This window comes from Pseudorasbora parva, chromosome 9, assembly GCF_024679245.1.
Source record: "Pseudorasbora parva isolate DD20220531a chromosome 9, ASM2467924v1, whole genome shotgun sequence".
Classification (NCBI taxonomy): Eukaryota; Metazoa; Chordata; class Actinopteri; order Cypriniformes; family Gobionidae; genus Pseudorasbora; species Pseudorasbora parva.
The window spans coordinates 5,812,189-5,830,146 of NC_090180.1; the positions used below are offsets into that span (position 1 = coordinate 5,812,189).

General features: G+C 37.2%; 1 protein-coding gene across 2 annotated transcripts in view; it reads right to left on the reverse strand.

The window, feature by feature from the left end:
- The window catches only part of atp6v1h (ATPase H+ transporting V1 subunit H), a 48,808-nt gene extending 38,665 nt beyond the window's left edge, over positions 1-10,143 (reverse strand). For both annotated transcript variants that reach the window (XM_067453635.1, XM_067453634.1), the window contains exons 1-5: positions 10,018-10,143; positions 9,342-9,475; positions 2,822-2,921; positions 2,459-2,548; positions 1,425-1,538 (exon numbers count right to left, since the gene is read on the reverse strand). In XM_067453635.1, the coding sequence (XP_067309736.1) occupies positions 1,425-1,538; positions 2,459-2,548; positions 2,822-2,921; positions 9,342-9,445 (408 nt within the window). In that variant the 5' untranslated portion in view covers positions 9,446-9,475; positions 10,018-10,143. The remainder of the gene's footprint in view (positions 1-1,424; positions 1,539-2,458; positions 2,549-2,821; positions 2,922-9,341; positions 9,476-10,017) is intronic.
- Positions 10,144-17,958: the final 7,815 nt, after the last annotated feature.

Here is a 17,958-nt window from a genome sequence, read left to right on the forward strand (position 1 = left end):
ATAGCTCAATGAGTACAGCATGGCGCTAGCAACGCCAAGGTCATGGGTTCGATTCCCAGGGAAAGCAAGAGTTGACAAAAATGTAAAATGTGTACCTTGATCGCAATGCAAGTCGCTTTGGATAAAAGCGTCTGCCAAATGCATAAATGTAAATGTAGCTGTGACATGTAATAGCGACGGTTGCTCTAAAACATTTAACATGAAATTAAACATTCCAAATGAATCATTTCAGCCAAACCAATATGCAATTTCTGCAGAAAATGCTCACATTATTGGTCAGATGAAGTAATTCACTGAGGGCTCTTTCACGCCTAACATCCGTGTGTGAGCCACGGTAATGAATGCATTCAGAGCCCTTCTGATGTTTCCAGAAGACATGACATTTACTCTGCTTGCCATGCAAAAGGGGAACTTTGGAGTGTTTCATTAAGAGCTGAGGTGAGGATGACAAGGAGAATCAATACCATCCTCACACAGTTCAGCACCCTGCTACCGCCGTCTGCCTGAAGGGTAATTAAACCGTGATGACTTCATGCTGTTCTGCGTGTGAAGTATGTATCCTTAAAATGAGAGTATCCTGAGAAATAGTTTTGCTTTTGAGTGAATGTTCAAAACTATGCATGGAAATCTCTTTGATCAATTATTGATGGACCCCATTCTACCTATGGGCTCTCAAACAAAAGGCTTCAATTGAATGGGCCTGAAAATAAGCTCATTCATCTGGATATATGTACGAGTTACTGTTGAATTTAAAACAAGTAAATTATTGCTTTTAGGTACAAAACACAATGCTATTATATAATAAGCAGAATACCCTGTGGCAGACCTGGGACAACACCTGAAATGGGTAATAACTGATTCCTTATTTGTCGATCTGTTTGGGTAACTGCAAAGTAATTATAGAGCAAAGGGAGGAAAAGCTAACTATGTTCAGTAATTATTTATAAGGGAAATGGATTGTGTGGTATTGGTTTATATTCACGGTGACTTTGCTTGAAAGTTTCAAAACATCAGTAAACACCACCTGCACATTCCTGAAAATAATTGAGAAATGTAAGCTTTTGTGCTTGTATTAGAAATGACTTTTCTTTTACAGAAGAAAATATGAGGTCAAAGCAGGTCAAATGAGCTTCTTAAAAAACATATATAAAATTCATATATAATAGATTAATTTCACTGTAATGACAAAAAACTTAAGGAATATAGCAGTTGTTTTTTGACCATAAATGTAATAAAGCCCTTCATCTTCACTAAAAAAGGTTGCGCCATTGATTTCTTTCAACAAGAAAAAAGAAAACAAGAAAAATATTACTGACCTCAAACATTTGAACATACACACGTGTGTGTGTGTGTGTGTGTGTGTGTGTGTGTGTGTGTGTGTGTGTGTGTGTGTGTGTAAATACATAAAACTGATAGCAACTTACCATGTGAACAGTAAATAGATCTTGACGGTTCAGCATTGGAAGGAAATATGACCACGCTGTATTCTTAGTCTTCTTGGCATAGTCAAAAAAGATATTCACTCTCTGATGATTTTCCTGCACGGTAGAGCAAAAGACCCATTATTGCAACATAAAATAAATGAATTAGAAAAGGTGAGTGATTATAGAAAAAATTTCCCAGACACATTCCACAAATGGATATTATAAAAGGTTAATGATAACACACCCGTGAATTTCCTCAGCTGTGTTTTTTTATATAAATATATATTTTTTAAATTAAATTATTTTAGGTAATCTGATTATTTTCTAGAGCGTACCTCCATTTCACTGGCACTACAGCATGACCTATACATGGTAGCATAGTTATGTCCTTGAAAAATCATGTAAAAGACACTTGACAAAACAGCACATGCAGAGTGAAACAGACTGTTCATTTCTTCCATTTCCCCAGAGACACATTTATAAAATGAATTGATATTTTAAATAGAAAGATGAGCCTGTTTATCATGGTTTTAAAATTATAGCCACTTTGCATATGAATAGAAGACCTCATCAGAGAGGCATAGGCTAAATGAGTTGTGAGAGGACGAGTCATTGTATGAATACAGAAATACTCAGTATAGACGCTGCAGTACACAGAACCGCAGGCTCCATACAAGCAACTGAAAGTGGGTTTTATGAAGGCCATCGGCACAAACTTGACAGATATTGACAAAATATAGAAAGAAAAAGCTAAACTAAAGCAGGATTGACAGTGACATAATTCAAAATCAGCTTGAGGACCTGACATTTTTCTTTTTGAACATAAGCAAGACCAAGGCTGTGAAAGAGAAAAAAAAACAAATGCCAAAGAAATATTCATGCAACCGTCCACATTTCTCATTTCAACACAACCTACTGAGATAATACAGGGACAATTTATGTGTTATAAATGAACACTCTAGAGCTTTTAAGTCTAATAGGCAAAGAGACATTAAATTTGGACTTTTTACATCTCTGAAAGGGTGTGTTTTTACCTGCAGCGTGTCATCAATCAGGGTCAGGATGTACTGAACTGTTTGCTCCTTAGATATATGAGCCATAAGGTTGAGGAAGGTCTTTGCACACTACAATAAAATATGTTAAAGGAAATAGTTAAATCTATAGATTTGCAAAGAAATACAACAACATGTGAGACGATGTGAGTCAGTCTAGTCATTATCACAAAGCTTAAATTTATATAAAAGGTCTGTGTTCTCAAAACAACCAAAAAGAAAAACACAAGCGTTGATCTAAAGCGCAGTGGTTTGGTTATGCAAACTTAATGTGGCACATTTCCTCTTTTTAAACAAAAAAGGGTGGGAATTACAAAACAAATCCAGGAAGAATGTGATATGAACCTGATGTCCTTCTTTTGTCAGGATTGCTTGCTTGTCTTCAGACACGGCAACCTCAAACTTCTTAATAAACTCACAGTCCTCGGCTGAGATCATTTGGCCCCTGAAAAGCATGAAACTCACCAATGACTAAAAGGAGATAAGCTCAACAAAAGGCAATCTAACAAAACGCATTAATTATTCACATTCATTCTGCATATTTTCTCTCACTTGCTTTTTTCCCCACAGTTTAAAAGACAGATTAAAACTATATATTAATTCTCAAGAGCCCACAAAAGTACACATGGTTTCTCTCATCTGTTGAGAGAAGATGGGTAGGGGCTCATTGATAAAACTGTCACTAGTCCCATTGATCACATACATGTGTCATTAGAGATTCAAAATTTCAGTTATTCAGTATAATTTCTGGTTATTAGAAAATAAAAATATACTCTTCTAATTAGACCTAATATAAGTATAAGCAATATACTGTAAGTATTGTAAGAATTCCCTATACATTGCTACAATAACTATATAATGCGTTTTTGAGCCCTACCTTGTTCCTTCAAACCTATATAAAGCAACTATATAATAAATACATAACACTCACGTTACTTTGTTGTTTATTTTTACAGGGACCGTGCACAATTAGTAACTGCACCAGAATTAGCTAACAGCTAATTTACCTCTCCAATGAACTGTAATTTTGGACTTTTACTCTGTATGCAAGATAAACAAACAATTATACTTGTATTATTGCCTTCCTATAGATTTTGATTATTGCAATGTCATGTAATGTCTGATTTTGAGTTTAGTTTGAGTAGTTGGTATAGTTTTTCGATTTACCTATTTCTCATTTTTTTCTCTTTGTTAACGTTTATAGAGCTTGTTTTCAGTTATTTCTTTGTTCCGATCTAGTGGTTGTTCTGTTCATTTGTGCAAATATTCTGAAACCTCTTGAGTGTTTGATCATTTGAGTTTGTTTAATAAAATGACTGCTGTCATTAGGTCCTGCTCTGTTCCTTTGCTGCAACCTTGCTGTGAAAGAAGATTGGAACTGACTCTCACAGGGGGTTCGCTGCCTCGAGGAACACACACACAACTTTTCAGATCTTGTCCATTATGACAAGAGAACAGTCTGTTTGTTTTTCCACAGACAAAGTCATGCCTGTATAAAGACGGTCTTTAAAGGACGTTTAAAGAGTTTATGGATTAGGCGTCTTTCAGTGTAGATCCCCCTTCACCATCATTATTATTTATTATCGCCAGCACCTGTAGTCTACCCAAAGCATACAAGTCTGTTTCATCGCTGATGGTCCGACCCAGCCTCCCACTTCCTCCTCCTCAGCCTATAGCTTGGAACATACTCTGCAAGAACAAGGAAATTTGTTCGTTTTCTTGAGGTGGACAGAACAAGAACAACGTTCGTTCTGGCCAGTGCATACTTTACTTCACGAGAGAAGCAGGTGCCGCTCATCTGAGTTTCTCCGCATTAACCTCGCCCACTTTAAATGTATGACCAATGACACATTAGTTCTCGGACACCCGCAAGAAAAAAGTTCTGCTCAGGCGATGTGTCGAGAACAAGCTGCGAGAACTCCCAAAACAGGGCAGCCCTGGGAGCGAGAACTTTTTTCTCTGTTCTTGCGGAGTATGTTGTAGCCTTAAGCCATCCAATTCTTCTGCCCTGTCTCCGCTGGCTCCCATCAGCCCACTGCCTCCTCCTTCGCTGGCTCCATCTCACAGGATATGCCTTGGGCTTTCAGATCTCCAGCTTCACCTTCGTTCTGTTGACCCATCACTTCTACACTCCCTTAGCACCACCATGGTCTGTCATCCCTCAGGCTACACCAGGCTCACTCATTCCTCCAGGTCTGCATAGGTCAGTCATCACCTTGGTTGGGCCATGGACTTCCGGTGCTCAGGCTACCCCTTGTCCCTTTAGCACTTTGGCTCTATCATTGTCTTCACCCTGGTCTGCTGAACCCCGTCTCCACGTCGCAACCGCAAGCCTGCAGTTTTGCCTGAGACCTCCAGTCCATTGTGGCACATTTACCCCTTTTCCACCAGAATAAGCCGAGTATTATTTCAGAGTCAGTGCTAGTGCCAGTTCGTAGTTGGTTCGACTGAGGAGTCTTCTAAGAACCGTTTGCTTTACCACATGCTAAGAGCCACAACAGAGCCAGGTCTAACACACACCAGGCATGTTCTATCTAATGAATCGACGCTGGGTAGAAAGACCCGCATATGATATAAAAAAACGCATGAGTGAACCAAAAGCATAAGGAGTCATTTGCTTTTGCTGGACTTGTTGTCATACGGCAATTGGTCTGCACAGCGCTGATGCATCTCGAACAAGCCTTCCATCAACAAGGGCGAACGTTACGTTACTAACGTATTTACTAACGCATTAACGCAGTTCGTAGTAATTTGTAGAATTGGTGATTACAAACAAGCACCAGCTATTAGCTCCGTTAGCTTCTATTTAAAAAATGGCGGATCTCAAGTTTGTGTTCATCTTGTTGACCCCCCGCCTCCAGCGCCTGACGTAATCGGTTCTTACTTCTAGCCCAGCAATGTTTTTGTGCAACTTAAGAACCACTTTTCCTGGCTCGGAGCTGGTGCTTTGGGTGTGGAAACACAAAGAACCGATTTGAAACTAGGCTCTGACTCCAAACTAGCACAAGCACTGCCTTGGTGGAAAAGGGGTACTTGTCTTCTTCTCGGCTCCACATGGGTCGGTACTATGCTCCTGGCTACACCCTGGCACCTTCCTCCTTCAGTTCTGCTATGAATCCTAGCAGATCTGTTGGGGGTTAGTCCCTGGCCCTTCGCACCATTCATCTACTCCCTGGGTGCTTCTTAATATCCCTCCTCGTTTCCTTATTCCTCCGCCCTCCTTCCTATGACCTGGAAACCAATAGAGCTCAGCCATCTTGTAGGACATCTCAATTATCTAATTGCAATATGAGGAGGCGAGGATCGAGGAGTGAGAATGCTTCCTGAGGAGTCTTGTGCGAGGATACACAGGTGTATCCTTTGCGGAAGTGTTTTATTGACTAAAAGTCACACGCATTAATTCTCCTCCCCCTTCACATCGTGCCACGTAGTTTATTCATTATTATTATTATGTATAAGAAACAAATGTATGTCAAATAACAACAACTGACAGTTGCAAAATGATATTAAAGCACAAGAAAATGAAAGAAACACATAGAAACTAATACTATAGAATAAATAAAAAGCTGTTAATAACTGGGAATAATTTGTTGTTAATAATAACTGGTGATATTAAATAAAATATGGACAAATGTGGTATTTTGTGCAGGTTGAAGCTTACATTAAAAATAGTTCATATTCAAGAATCCCGACTAAATCCAGCGGTGCAGATTCATCATTAATTGATAACGCTATGTAGTGACGTTAAAGGGAGTGAGGATATCATTTCACTTGATTTTATTTCTCCATTCTCGCGTCCTTTCCTCACATCCTGAAAGGGTGGAGCTAAGGTACGAGGAAAGGAAGCTAGGAAAGAAAACGAGGATGTACAAATAAGAATTGGGAAGCACCCCCTGCCTGACTCATCCCTCCTCCTGGATGTTCCCTTTTACCAGTTCCTCATCATCATCCTCCTTCAAAGCCCCTCCTGTCCTCCTCTGCCTTTTTGGACTCATAGTTGGTTTTTCAGAGTTGTCCCTTTCTGTTTCCTTTGTTTACATTAGTTTCCTATTTTTTTTTTTGGAATAATTAAATCCACCCGTACTAGTTTCCTCTGATTAGATCCTGCTCTTTTCTTTGCTGCAAATTCGCTGTGACATACTTCATTTATCATTTCATTAATCAGTCTCTCATACCTCCTTTAATAGTCTCTTCTAACTGAATTTTGAATGTCCTCACATTTCTGCCTAGTTTATGGCAGAATAAAATAACAACCATAATACAACACAAATATATAACAAATACAATACAATACAAGTGTTAAGGGTAAAAAAGTAAGTAAGTATAGGGTAAGTAATTTTGTTTAAAAAAAAAACATTTTTGAAAGAAGTCTTTTATGCTCAGCCAGGCTGCATTTGTTTGATCAAAAATACAGTAAAGCAGTAATATTGTGAAATATTACAGTTTTAATTTAACTGTTGCAACCGTCTAGCCTGGTCTTACCAGACTCTTGTACATTTCATTTGTACATAGTGTCTGGCCACTCTCCATTGACAAGGGTTTATTTCCGTGAAAGCGGGAACTCTGTTGAGGTTTAAAACTATTGGATCTGCCCTGAGCCACTCTGGATCTGCCATAACCAATCGCTTACGTTTGGTCGTGACGCATGTTATGCGCCCTTCGCCTGTTTCACACAAATCCGACAACATAAATGTGCACTTGTGCAGGCCATCTCAGTGATAAAATCATAGAATGAAACCTAAAACTCGTGTATTCGGATTGTGATTTATTCACGGTGGACGGGAGAGTTTTGTGATCGGGATCGCGCCACTCACGTGGTCCATAACATGATTATATGCTGTAAATAAAATGTCATATGCTTGGTATTATAATAAATGCTGGTATAAAATAACAGACCAATCCAAATGTATTTTTGCAAAAGTGCTTTTATTTTAATTTGTTTGAGCGGTGATTAAATATATTGCTCTTGTAAATACTTGCCAGCATTTTAAAGAAATACAAGTCTAGAAATGCATCCAAATAACCGTACGGTGCTCTGCAGTGGTCAAAAATGATTATAAACAGTGAATTTTGAAGTGATATATTCTTGAAAACTCAAGAGATGTGGATTCGGACAGCTATTACATCACCACATGACCTTGGTGTTTGTCAAAAGCATTAGGTAACTCGGCCGGGGATTTTAACATGGGTGGCGAGACGGACGGCAATAAAATAACTGACCATGGTCTGTAACTTAGATGATGGCAATACCTTCTGACCCCACGAGAAACAGTTACCGTCCGAATACAGAAACTCCTTCATCAAATTCCAATAATTTGGTGGATTATATCGTTATTTAGATTTTTGTGCGCACAATAACTATTTTCGTCGCATTGTAAAATTATTGTACAGCCACTGTAGTGAGATGGACTTTGTAACAAAGTCTTTAGTGCCTTTTATGGGTCTTGTGAGTGGGTCAGTGGAAATGTACTGAATGCCAATGTAGGCCTTTCTGAAGCCTTTCTCAGCCGTCAGCTTTCAACAAAAATATTTTCATTTGTGTTCTGAAGATGAACGAAGGTGTTACAAGTGTCCAACGACATGAGGGTGAGTAATTAATGAAATAATTTTCATTTTTGGGTGAATTAACCCTTTAATACGTTGCTTTTTACAACAGTGGAGAGGCTCTGACTATACCACCACCAGTATATATCACACAGGGTTAAAAGAGTGAACTAATTTTATCTTCTTGGGTAAAAAACTACTTTGACTTAGTTGGGAAATAACATTAAGGAAGAACTATGCATATGAGAAACGACAAACCTTAAAACATTCAATGTCAGAAACAGACAGCCATACACGCACTACCTCCATTAGAACTGTCACAAGACAATGACACAGTTTCCTTAAAGGATCTAGACCATGTTCCTGTTTTAGAAAAGTATTACACTAAAGAAAAAAAATTATCAAACATGCAAATCCCATTTTAATAGATTAGAATAAATTAAAGGCGGCATGAAACGTAAGTTGTGATAGTCTTTTCTTCCCTATTTAGACTTATATTTAAGTGAAACAGATTCTCAAACAAACAAAAATTTTGTTGAAGTTGATTTCATCCATATGGAATTCACCCTTAGCCAAGAGTTTGATTGACAGGTAATCTGACCAATCACAATGCTGAATCGCCATTTTGTCCAACAAACAAATTAGAAAGGAGAGTAAGTAGAATAACGTTGGTGTACATGATAAATGATGCGAGTTGATATCTTTCCGTGGTTAAAACAACATTCCTTCTCATGTTCATTTGCATTTGTGTTATAACTAGAAGGAAAATATGATAAGTTCACATTCTGTTTGAACTAAGCAATCTGTCGCCACACAATACACATTTTTTTTCCTTAAAAAAAACAACAACAACTTAAAATCTAAGACGTTGTTTCATATCAAAAGTAGCCTGCTCTGTCTTGTCTGTCAGTGTCTGCTTTCGACGGTGTGAATATTATGTGTGGCATGAGTGAGCCATGGCTTGCCGGACATAGGTTTTTCGTGAAGGGTCAGTTAATTGGATCATTGTGGTTTATTATTGCTGTCAGGTTTCATCTGAGAAAAGATGCCATTGCAAAAGGAAGAGAGTAATTTTGATTAAAGATTACGAGGGCACATTCATTTTATTTAAAAATGCATGAATGAATAATTTATCGTAAATAGTGCAATATTATTATTATTATTTATTTTTTAAATGAACAGTGATTTTAAGCACCATAATACTTTTACAAAAACTCAGTATCTTGTGACAGCATTCAATGAGGTCGAAAAAATCTGTCATATTTCAGAATGAAGTGTCTAGGAGAGAAATACAGAAGAAGTGATATTCAGATATACTCACTGGAGGTAGGACTGCCAGTTGACCTTGTTTGCTCGGACCTCAGCGGCCTTGGCTGCGATGATGTTGGTGGGGACGGCAGCATCCACTGCCCCTCGGATATCCATCTTGAGTTCTTATATATTAGGACCTTAAAACTGAACACAATATCAAATCGTGATGTGCTATTTTCCCTGGCAAGGCCACCATGAAAAAATATTGCAGCATCTGTACTCATTCCAGCTAGCTCAGCTCAAAAAAAGGTTAGAAACATAGATAACACGGTGAGAAAATGGTAAATAAAGATTACATCAGGTTACTGCACAAAAGAGACGGTGTTGTGTTGTTTATACACAGTATAAAGCTGACTTAGCATCGTAGTAGGGGTCAGCTAGCTAAGGTTGAACGGCAAAGAAGCGAATTACAACTTCATTTATATTTTAAATGGGATTAAATAATTTTGCCGAAGGTGATCATATTTGTTAACGCTTATAAACAAAATTACTAACGTTAACGTTACTGAATGGACAGAGCCACTCACAACAACAGCTAATGTAAGAAAACAGCGAGTTGGAAAGGTAACGTTAGCGCATTGTGTCTATGTTCAATAATACGTTACTACACGGCTCTCAACAGCAATTAGCAGTTTTTGTAAACCCGATAAGCAATAGTTCTAGTAGAAATATATTTGACCACGTACCTGCTGCCTTTTTCTGTCAAATGGCTACAAGACGTCACGGGATCAATGTCACGTGATCCTGTCATGTGAGCGGACCAACGAGTTAACCCTTTAAAGAGTCGGTTCAGTGGTGATGTTTTTGATTCAGTGACTCGAATCATTTGTCTCCAGGGCCGTATGCAGGGTTTTATAAATACCGAGGTACCAAAAATTGAGTTTGCTAGCGGGTTTCCCACCCCAGGAGAAAAATTGTATTTCCCTGATCTACACATATGTGCATTTTAACCCCCCTGATGCCACTGTCCACGTACGAGGAGGACATTATTTAATTTCTCTAACACGACCACATGCCACAGCTTTATCTGGTTGTCCTGTAAAGAATACATTCAGAGCTTTTCAGAGATACCATTTTGACTAGTTTCACCAGGACAACAACTTCTCATTGATCTTTTTCAAATCGAGCACTTTTAAGGAAATATAGGAAATAAGGAATAAGGAATATTTTGCAAGTCATAATAATTTTGTTATAAATCAACATCTCAGGAAAATGTTATGGGGTTTCTAAGCAAAATATGACTTTCTGAAAATATGATTTCATACATGTCCTCACTGGGACTTAAAGGAACAATATGTAAGAAATGTATTTCAATTAATCATTAAATGGCCCTGATATGTCACTATATCGGCATTAAGAAATCATGTTCATTTCAAATACTTATATCACTGATAACAGTAGTCCGGCCAGGATATTGTCATTTAAAAGTTGTTGTTGCAGCCCTCAGCTGATGTTGATGTTGACATGTTGTGTTTTGGCCTGAAGCTCCGCCCTCCACCTATTGACCAATCATGAAGTCAGTAGTGTTTCTGCATCCGGGTTGCCAGATCTGATCTAGTTACCACAGCTGCAGATCTACAAATGCTCCCGCTGATATCCTATATCTGGCAACCTCAAGTCAGGGGGAGGGGGAGGTGGATACACCGCTCTACAGTCATTTGAAAGTGATTGAAGTACCAGTGTTGGCCACAATCTTACATACACTTCCTTTAAAGCATGTTTATCAGGCACTTTGGGAGACACAAGTGAATATGGAAAGAAATTACATATTAATGTTCCTATAAAATATTAGATGTTAATATGAAAATGTTGCCAATTTTTACTCCTATTATTAGGGTTCTTATTCATATTCATTCCATGTTGCTCCAATATTGCTCCAATATTGCTCCATCTAATTTGCATTAATATGCAAATTAGATGCCGTGTATAGATACATTGCATTAAATGGGAAAGCCCATGTATGGCCATTTTACACACACATATTGCATTAATGAAATGGAATATCAATTAATTTTGTTATATATTTCATAACATAGTTGAGAATCATCTTTAAACAAAGTTTGGTTATCCTCCAATCCTTTGCTCTAAAATTCTAATTTTAGACTTCGGATTTGTGACAATTGTTCTGTTTTGCTCTATCCTCTGCGCTTCCGTGTTTGTCAGTACGTCACGCTTTGGGTCAGAGGTCACTCTTTCACTGGAACTATTGACTCCAGGACCCCCCAATCCCACAAAGAATTAAATTAAATAATTTTAATCAAACAATTTAAGTAATTCAATTAAAATAATTACATTTCAGAATTACACACAGTAGTTTTAAGTGCTGAATGTTTTTCATGGACCCCACCATTTTTTTTTTTTTATTATCTATATTTTTTTACTTTTCCAGTCATTCTTGGTTTTCAGGATAATGTTTTTTTTTTTAAAAAATCTTTTAACTTACAGTTTCTATCAAATAGCTTATAATTGCCATAAAATGTGTAGCCTTGTTAAGACTTTTCCATGTGTAGAACTCACACTTTTAGTGCATTGAAGTGAATGAAAGAAAATTTTAAAGTCAACAACATTTGACTGATGGAGGTCTTATACATTGAACTCCATAATATTTATTCCAAACATCGCTTACACCACACACTCATGGCTGTGAATGACACACATCCTGTGTTTAATCTGTCCTAAGCCTTTGAAGTGCACTAAACCATTGGGGATCAGACTCGATGGGACATGCACAAGTGTAATCCCTTTTCTGCCCTGTTCACCAAGCGCTGTTCTCGTTTGTTGTCTTCTGTGTAAGTGTCTTTTGTTAAGGTACCTGCTGACCAGAGATGTGAAACTGCCATGGATCATGAGAAACCTGTGGCTTTGGCTCTTTGTCAACATGCTAGTTCTTTGACAACATGGAAAGACTTTAGGTGAGGAATGCCATGTAACAGAATCGTCTTGAAGTGGGAGGTCCGGCCCTCTTCTGTGGTACCGAGTGTTCGGCTCTCTCCCTACTTGATGTGGGGGCAGCTACGGCATCTTCTCTTGGCCTGTCGGCACGACGAAGGTTACTTAGCGACAGGAAGTTATGAAAATGAGGACGAGATTGAAAACACAGGGGGCAGATCAATGGATCCCATATTCGTTCAGGTACGTCAGGGTATGGACCAACTTCTCTGGTGTAAGCGCTATTAATTATTTAAAGTTTGCTATGCATGAGAGCCACAAGATCATCACAAAAGAGCATTTTTTTATTCCAGACAGCCAGATCAGATTTTGACAAGGCTTTCCATGTTACTGTGTGGTATTTATTGTCTGTAGAGGCAGCTCCCTTTGATGTGATCGGGTTATTTCTAGAAGCCTTCCTGTCTGAATACGGATTAAGAGTATTTGACCAAATGGTTAAACAATCAAGTAGGTGCAGCCCAATTTATGCAACACATTGTGTTTTTTATAGGAATTGCTTCACATCTGCACAATCAGACACAAGTAGGCCTACCGTATATAGATTTTTGGCCAAATCTAGAACTAACAATTTGACTTTGATAGTTTATCTTTAAAATTAGAGGAGAGGTTACCTAGCTATACAATGGCATTATCTGTGCAAAGAAACAATCATATACTGGAGCTATATCACTTTATGTGAGTATAAGATGTTAATGTTATGTATAAGAGTTGTCAAATTTAGTTAGTAAAAGTTAGTAATTGAAGTTAAGAATTGTGCATATTTTTGGTTTCAATTTCTAAAACTTTTGTTTCGTGACAAATGTAGTTAAAATTATGTGATGTGTATATCACTACCCCACATTAAAAATGACACATAATAGGGTTTGAGTTTTTAGTCATATCATCCACCCCTGAGCAATTGAACCAAGAAGTTAATTAAAAAAAGTTCTGCCATAATACCTTTATCTTTAGTCCCTATAGTGTGCAAGCCAATGGCAATTGGGGCAAGGAATGAAAAACTCCATTTGATGCTGTGTAATGAAGAAAAATACCTTGAGTGAAACAATGCACTAGGGGTCCAGTTTTCCTCTGGATAGTGGCTAGACCTTATGCGCCAGAGAAACAAGCGTGCAGCCATCTTAAGAATTTTGTCTTTGAACTTCCGTTTTTACGGTAGCTCTGCATATTCGTATGGCATCGTTGTCGAAGAGTAATTAGTGCATTTACTTCTTATTGTAGAGTTAACAAAAGTTTAGCCTAATGTCATAACACGCCGGGAAGAAAATCTGTATGCGTATAAGATGTTTAATCCTGTGGAAATACAAACCGGAAGACAGAATACAACGAGCGCAGCCAACATATAACTTTCTTCTTCTGCTGCTTCTTATTCTGTGAACACAAATAATATTAAAAAAAATTAAAAGAAAAAAGTTTCAATTGTTTTTGTACATACAATGGCAGAGTCAGTAATTTCCCATTGGACCCACCCCAGTGACTTTGTCTAGACAAAAAAAAAAAAAAAAAAAAATAGCTTTTTTTAAAAATAAATTTATAAATAAATATTGTAATTCAGCCTTTTGGAACAGATGCGGACAGTAGTGAAGTATTTTTACTTTCTACTCAAGTACATTTTTCAAGTATATATTTTTTCTTTGGAAAACTTTTACTTCCCTACATTCCAAAGCATAATATACAATGTCATACTTTTTAATTACATACTTCATATGTAATGTCACTACAATTCATAAATAAAAGTTTTTTTTTTTACCGTTAAATACATTAAACATAGGCCTATAATACTTTCTAACTTGTACCCAATTTTAATTACTTTTAAATGAGTAAAAGTATACATCATTTTTAAAGTAATTAAGTATAAATGATATTCATTATGAAACATAGTGCAGTAAAAAGTACAATATTATGTTTTGGAATGTTGTGAAGTAAAAGTTTTCCTAAGAAGAACACCAATAAAGTACATATACTTAAAAAATAAAATTACTTGGAAAGTAAAAATGCTTCACTACTGTCTGTCTTTGGTTTGACATGACATGAGTGAGTAAATGATGACAGAATTTTCAATTTATGTGAACTATCCGTACAGACCTTATAAGGTTGCAATAAATACAATTTGCATTTCTTTCTTAGTTTAAGTGGCTAAATGTAACCATTTAACAGTTACACTGCAGATATATAAAATCAATTAATTTTTTTAAAAGGGGTTTGTGTTTATGCTTTTGGTGATAGACTATACAGAGTAGGCTACTGAACAACAAAAAAAGTTTTTTCCTGAATTGGCAGAACTGATTATATGACCTATTGCACTCCTCATTGGGAAACATCTGAGTAAATGTGACAGGTTTTTCTAGACTGAGCCCTACACAGTTGCCCTCTGACATCTTCAGCATGTTGGATGGAAATTGGACCGTCTCTTTTCGTTATTTAATGATGTCGGAGGAAAAAAGACTAGCTTTCAGATTCCCTCTCTTGTTCTCATTTAATGGAACACTTTCTATTAACTTTTAATTTTAAGATTAAAAAGCTCTTTGTCAGATGATTTCAGTTTGAGACAGACCTGACCTGGCTTGCCTTGAAACTTACAGCAGTGGAACTCTGTGTATTTTTAATGACTGTCTTAAATTCACATAAGAGTAACTCTAATGACCTTCATGGAGATCAATTCAAAAATGGCATGAACCTTAAAACCAGCTTCTCCTCTCCTGGAGTATTCTCGATTTCTGGTTTTCCTGACCTTTCGGTTTCAAAGGTCAGAAAGAACAGTTCTGCGCCGCTCTTGGCATTAAGGTATTGGTTTTTCTTTAAGGTACTTACTTTTCATAAGAATACAGAAATCCTGTGCTCTGTTACTTAATGCTAGCCTGGTCTAATAAACAGGGAAATGACAGAATACAAACACACTTGATACAGAAATATGTTTTGAAGTAAATTCTTTACTGTTTTATGAATGAATCATTTAAATGAGCTATATGTTCTCTTGACTAGGCATTTTGATTTGCACCAGGAAGGATACTGTTTGCGCGCAAACACACACACACACACACACACACACACACACACACACACACACACACACACACACACACACACACACACACACACACACACACACACACACACACACACACACACACACACACACACACACACACACACACACACACACACACACACACACACACACACATGTTGGTCTATGTGGTTTACAGGGACTCTCCATAGGCGTAATGGTTTTTATACTGTACAAACCGTATTTTCTATCCCCTTACACTGCCCCTGCCCCTAAACCTACCCATCACAGGAAACATTCTGCATTTTTACTTTCTCAAAAAAACATCATTTAGTATGTTTTTAAGGCCATTTGAATTATGAGGACATTTGATATGTCCTCATAAACCACATTTATAGAGTAATACCAGTGTAATACCCATGTAGTTATACAAATTTGTGTCCTCATAAACCACATAAACAGGCTCACACACACACGCGCACACACACACATTCCATATAGACATAATTATTTTTATTTTGTACAAACTATATTATGTGCCCTAAACCTACCCCTAAACTGTACCAATCACAGAAAACTTTCTGCACATAAAAAAACGTAGTATATGATTTATAATCAAAAACTGTCCCCACAAGGACAAGGATTTCAGATATTGCCATCTTTGTGGGTAAGTTTTATCCCCATAACATAGGACCACACACACACACACACACACACACACACACACACACACACACACACACACACACACACAAATATATTGGGCTGTTTGAACACATTGCCTTGCAATATCGTTGCCGGTTTTCCAACATTCTTTCAAGAAGAGGGCTTAAAATCTATAGAGCAAACCAAAAGAATGAACACATTTCATGGTAGTGATGCAAATGATATGCAGGCTGTAAAATGTTATTTGGGGGAAAGGTATAGACATATACAAGCGCTCAAACACTACCACCTAGCGGTTGCATTGAGCTGTGCCCATCCCACTCTCCTTCCCACAAAGTGTGGCATTATCTCTTTCCGTAAAATACTATATCTAGATCTATGTTTTCACGTTTTTCAGCATTTCGATGGATATAAATTAAATCTGCACATCATCCGAGTTAAATACGACATTTCTGATGTGCGCTGCATGCTCGTCTTCATGTCTTACTCACATATGGTCTTCCAGCAGTTCCTCCCACTGCTCCAGCAGATGTCAGTAATGCCCTCATATGCCAGTGAAAGGCCCAGCAAAGATGGTAATCACGACTGGCAATTTGTAATTATGGCAGCAAATGAACACGTAAAGTTGTTGGGTTAAGGTAATAAATTATTTGATCAGGATCAGCCGATAATGATCCTCAAACTAACAGCGTAATAATGAGTTACTAGATTTGATATTTTATCGCACTCCTCGTAGGTTATTTGTTTGCTTTTGGTCGCTTGAAAATGTTGGTGACTTCAGCACCATGGACAGAGTCAGCCGTGCTGCTATCCGCCTTTATTCTGCTGGCAAGATTTAATCCAACCAACATCTCACGTTATTATACAATAATATTCAAAATTAATAAGGGATGCCGTTTTAGTTAAAAATTGAGAAGTTGTGAACTTTGGGAAGTGTATAAACAATGAAGAACATATGCAAATGATTGATGTATTAGTCCTAACAAATTGACACACTGTAAAATCCAACAGTGATTCTGACACTTTTTTTAGTTTACTTAATGTCTTAACTTTATTGTAAAAATCTAGCAATCTATGCTATTCACATGCTATAACTTGTTTACTCTGAAAACTCACGTTTAGATTAATTGATTGCTTTGAGTGTCGTTTTGTCAAGCAAAACAACAACAACTCACTTAAACAACACACATAACATTCATAACATTCATGCTAAGCATTTGTCAGCACAGCAATCCATAGGCTATTACTTATCTTTTTCTCTTTTTTAAGGCGGTTTGCATGCTTTTTTTAAAGTCTAACTAAAATCGATTTTACAGTGTTGATAAGTATTTTCAGATGAAATAAGTTCAGAATTCAGACCCAGAAATGTATATATATATATTTATTTATTTTTTTACACTAACATTTAATAATTTCAATATTGTCTGATCTTCATAGGATAGCTACTTGGATTTTTATTAATTAGCCATGTTACCAATGTAGGCTAACAAATGTATTGCTAATGGTTAGTTTGTGTTAGGCTAATTAATACATTAACTACTATTAATTTAATGCACCTTATAGTAAAGCATTATTATACAATATTTTAAAATGGATTTCTTTGGCCTTTTGAACCTACCACACCAAACTGAATTTACTTCTAGTGAACTGTTTTGTTTTTCTTAGGAGGATCTGGTGAATATTTATTATTATGTTTTAGGCTACAACCAGATAGATACATTCAGTTTAAGATCTCTTGTCACCCCGACCAAATAAGTGAATCTTCGAGAGCAGCTGGTTCCTGACGCCGAAAAAGGGAACCTCCGTGGGGTGTTACTGTGCTTAGGGTGGGGGTCTTCCTCACATTTTCAAGCCCATGGTCCACCAATAGCCCTGTCAATCACAGTCATTATTGACATCTCATGTGAGGCTCACAGGGACACATTCAGTCTGCATTTGATGACTAATTTCATTGGTGCTCGTGTTAAAACATAGCCATCCACCTTCATTAAACACTCAAAACAATATT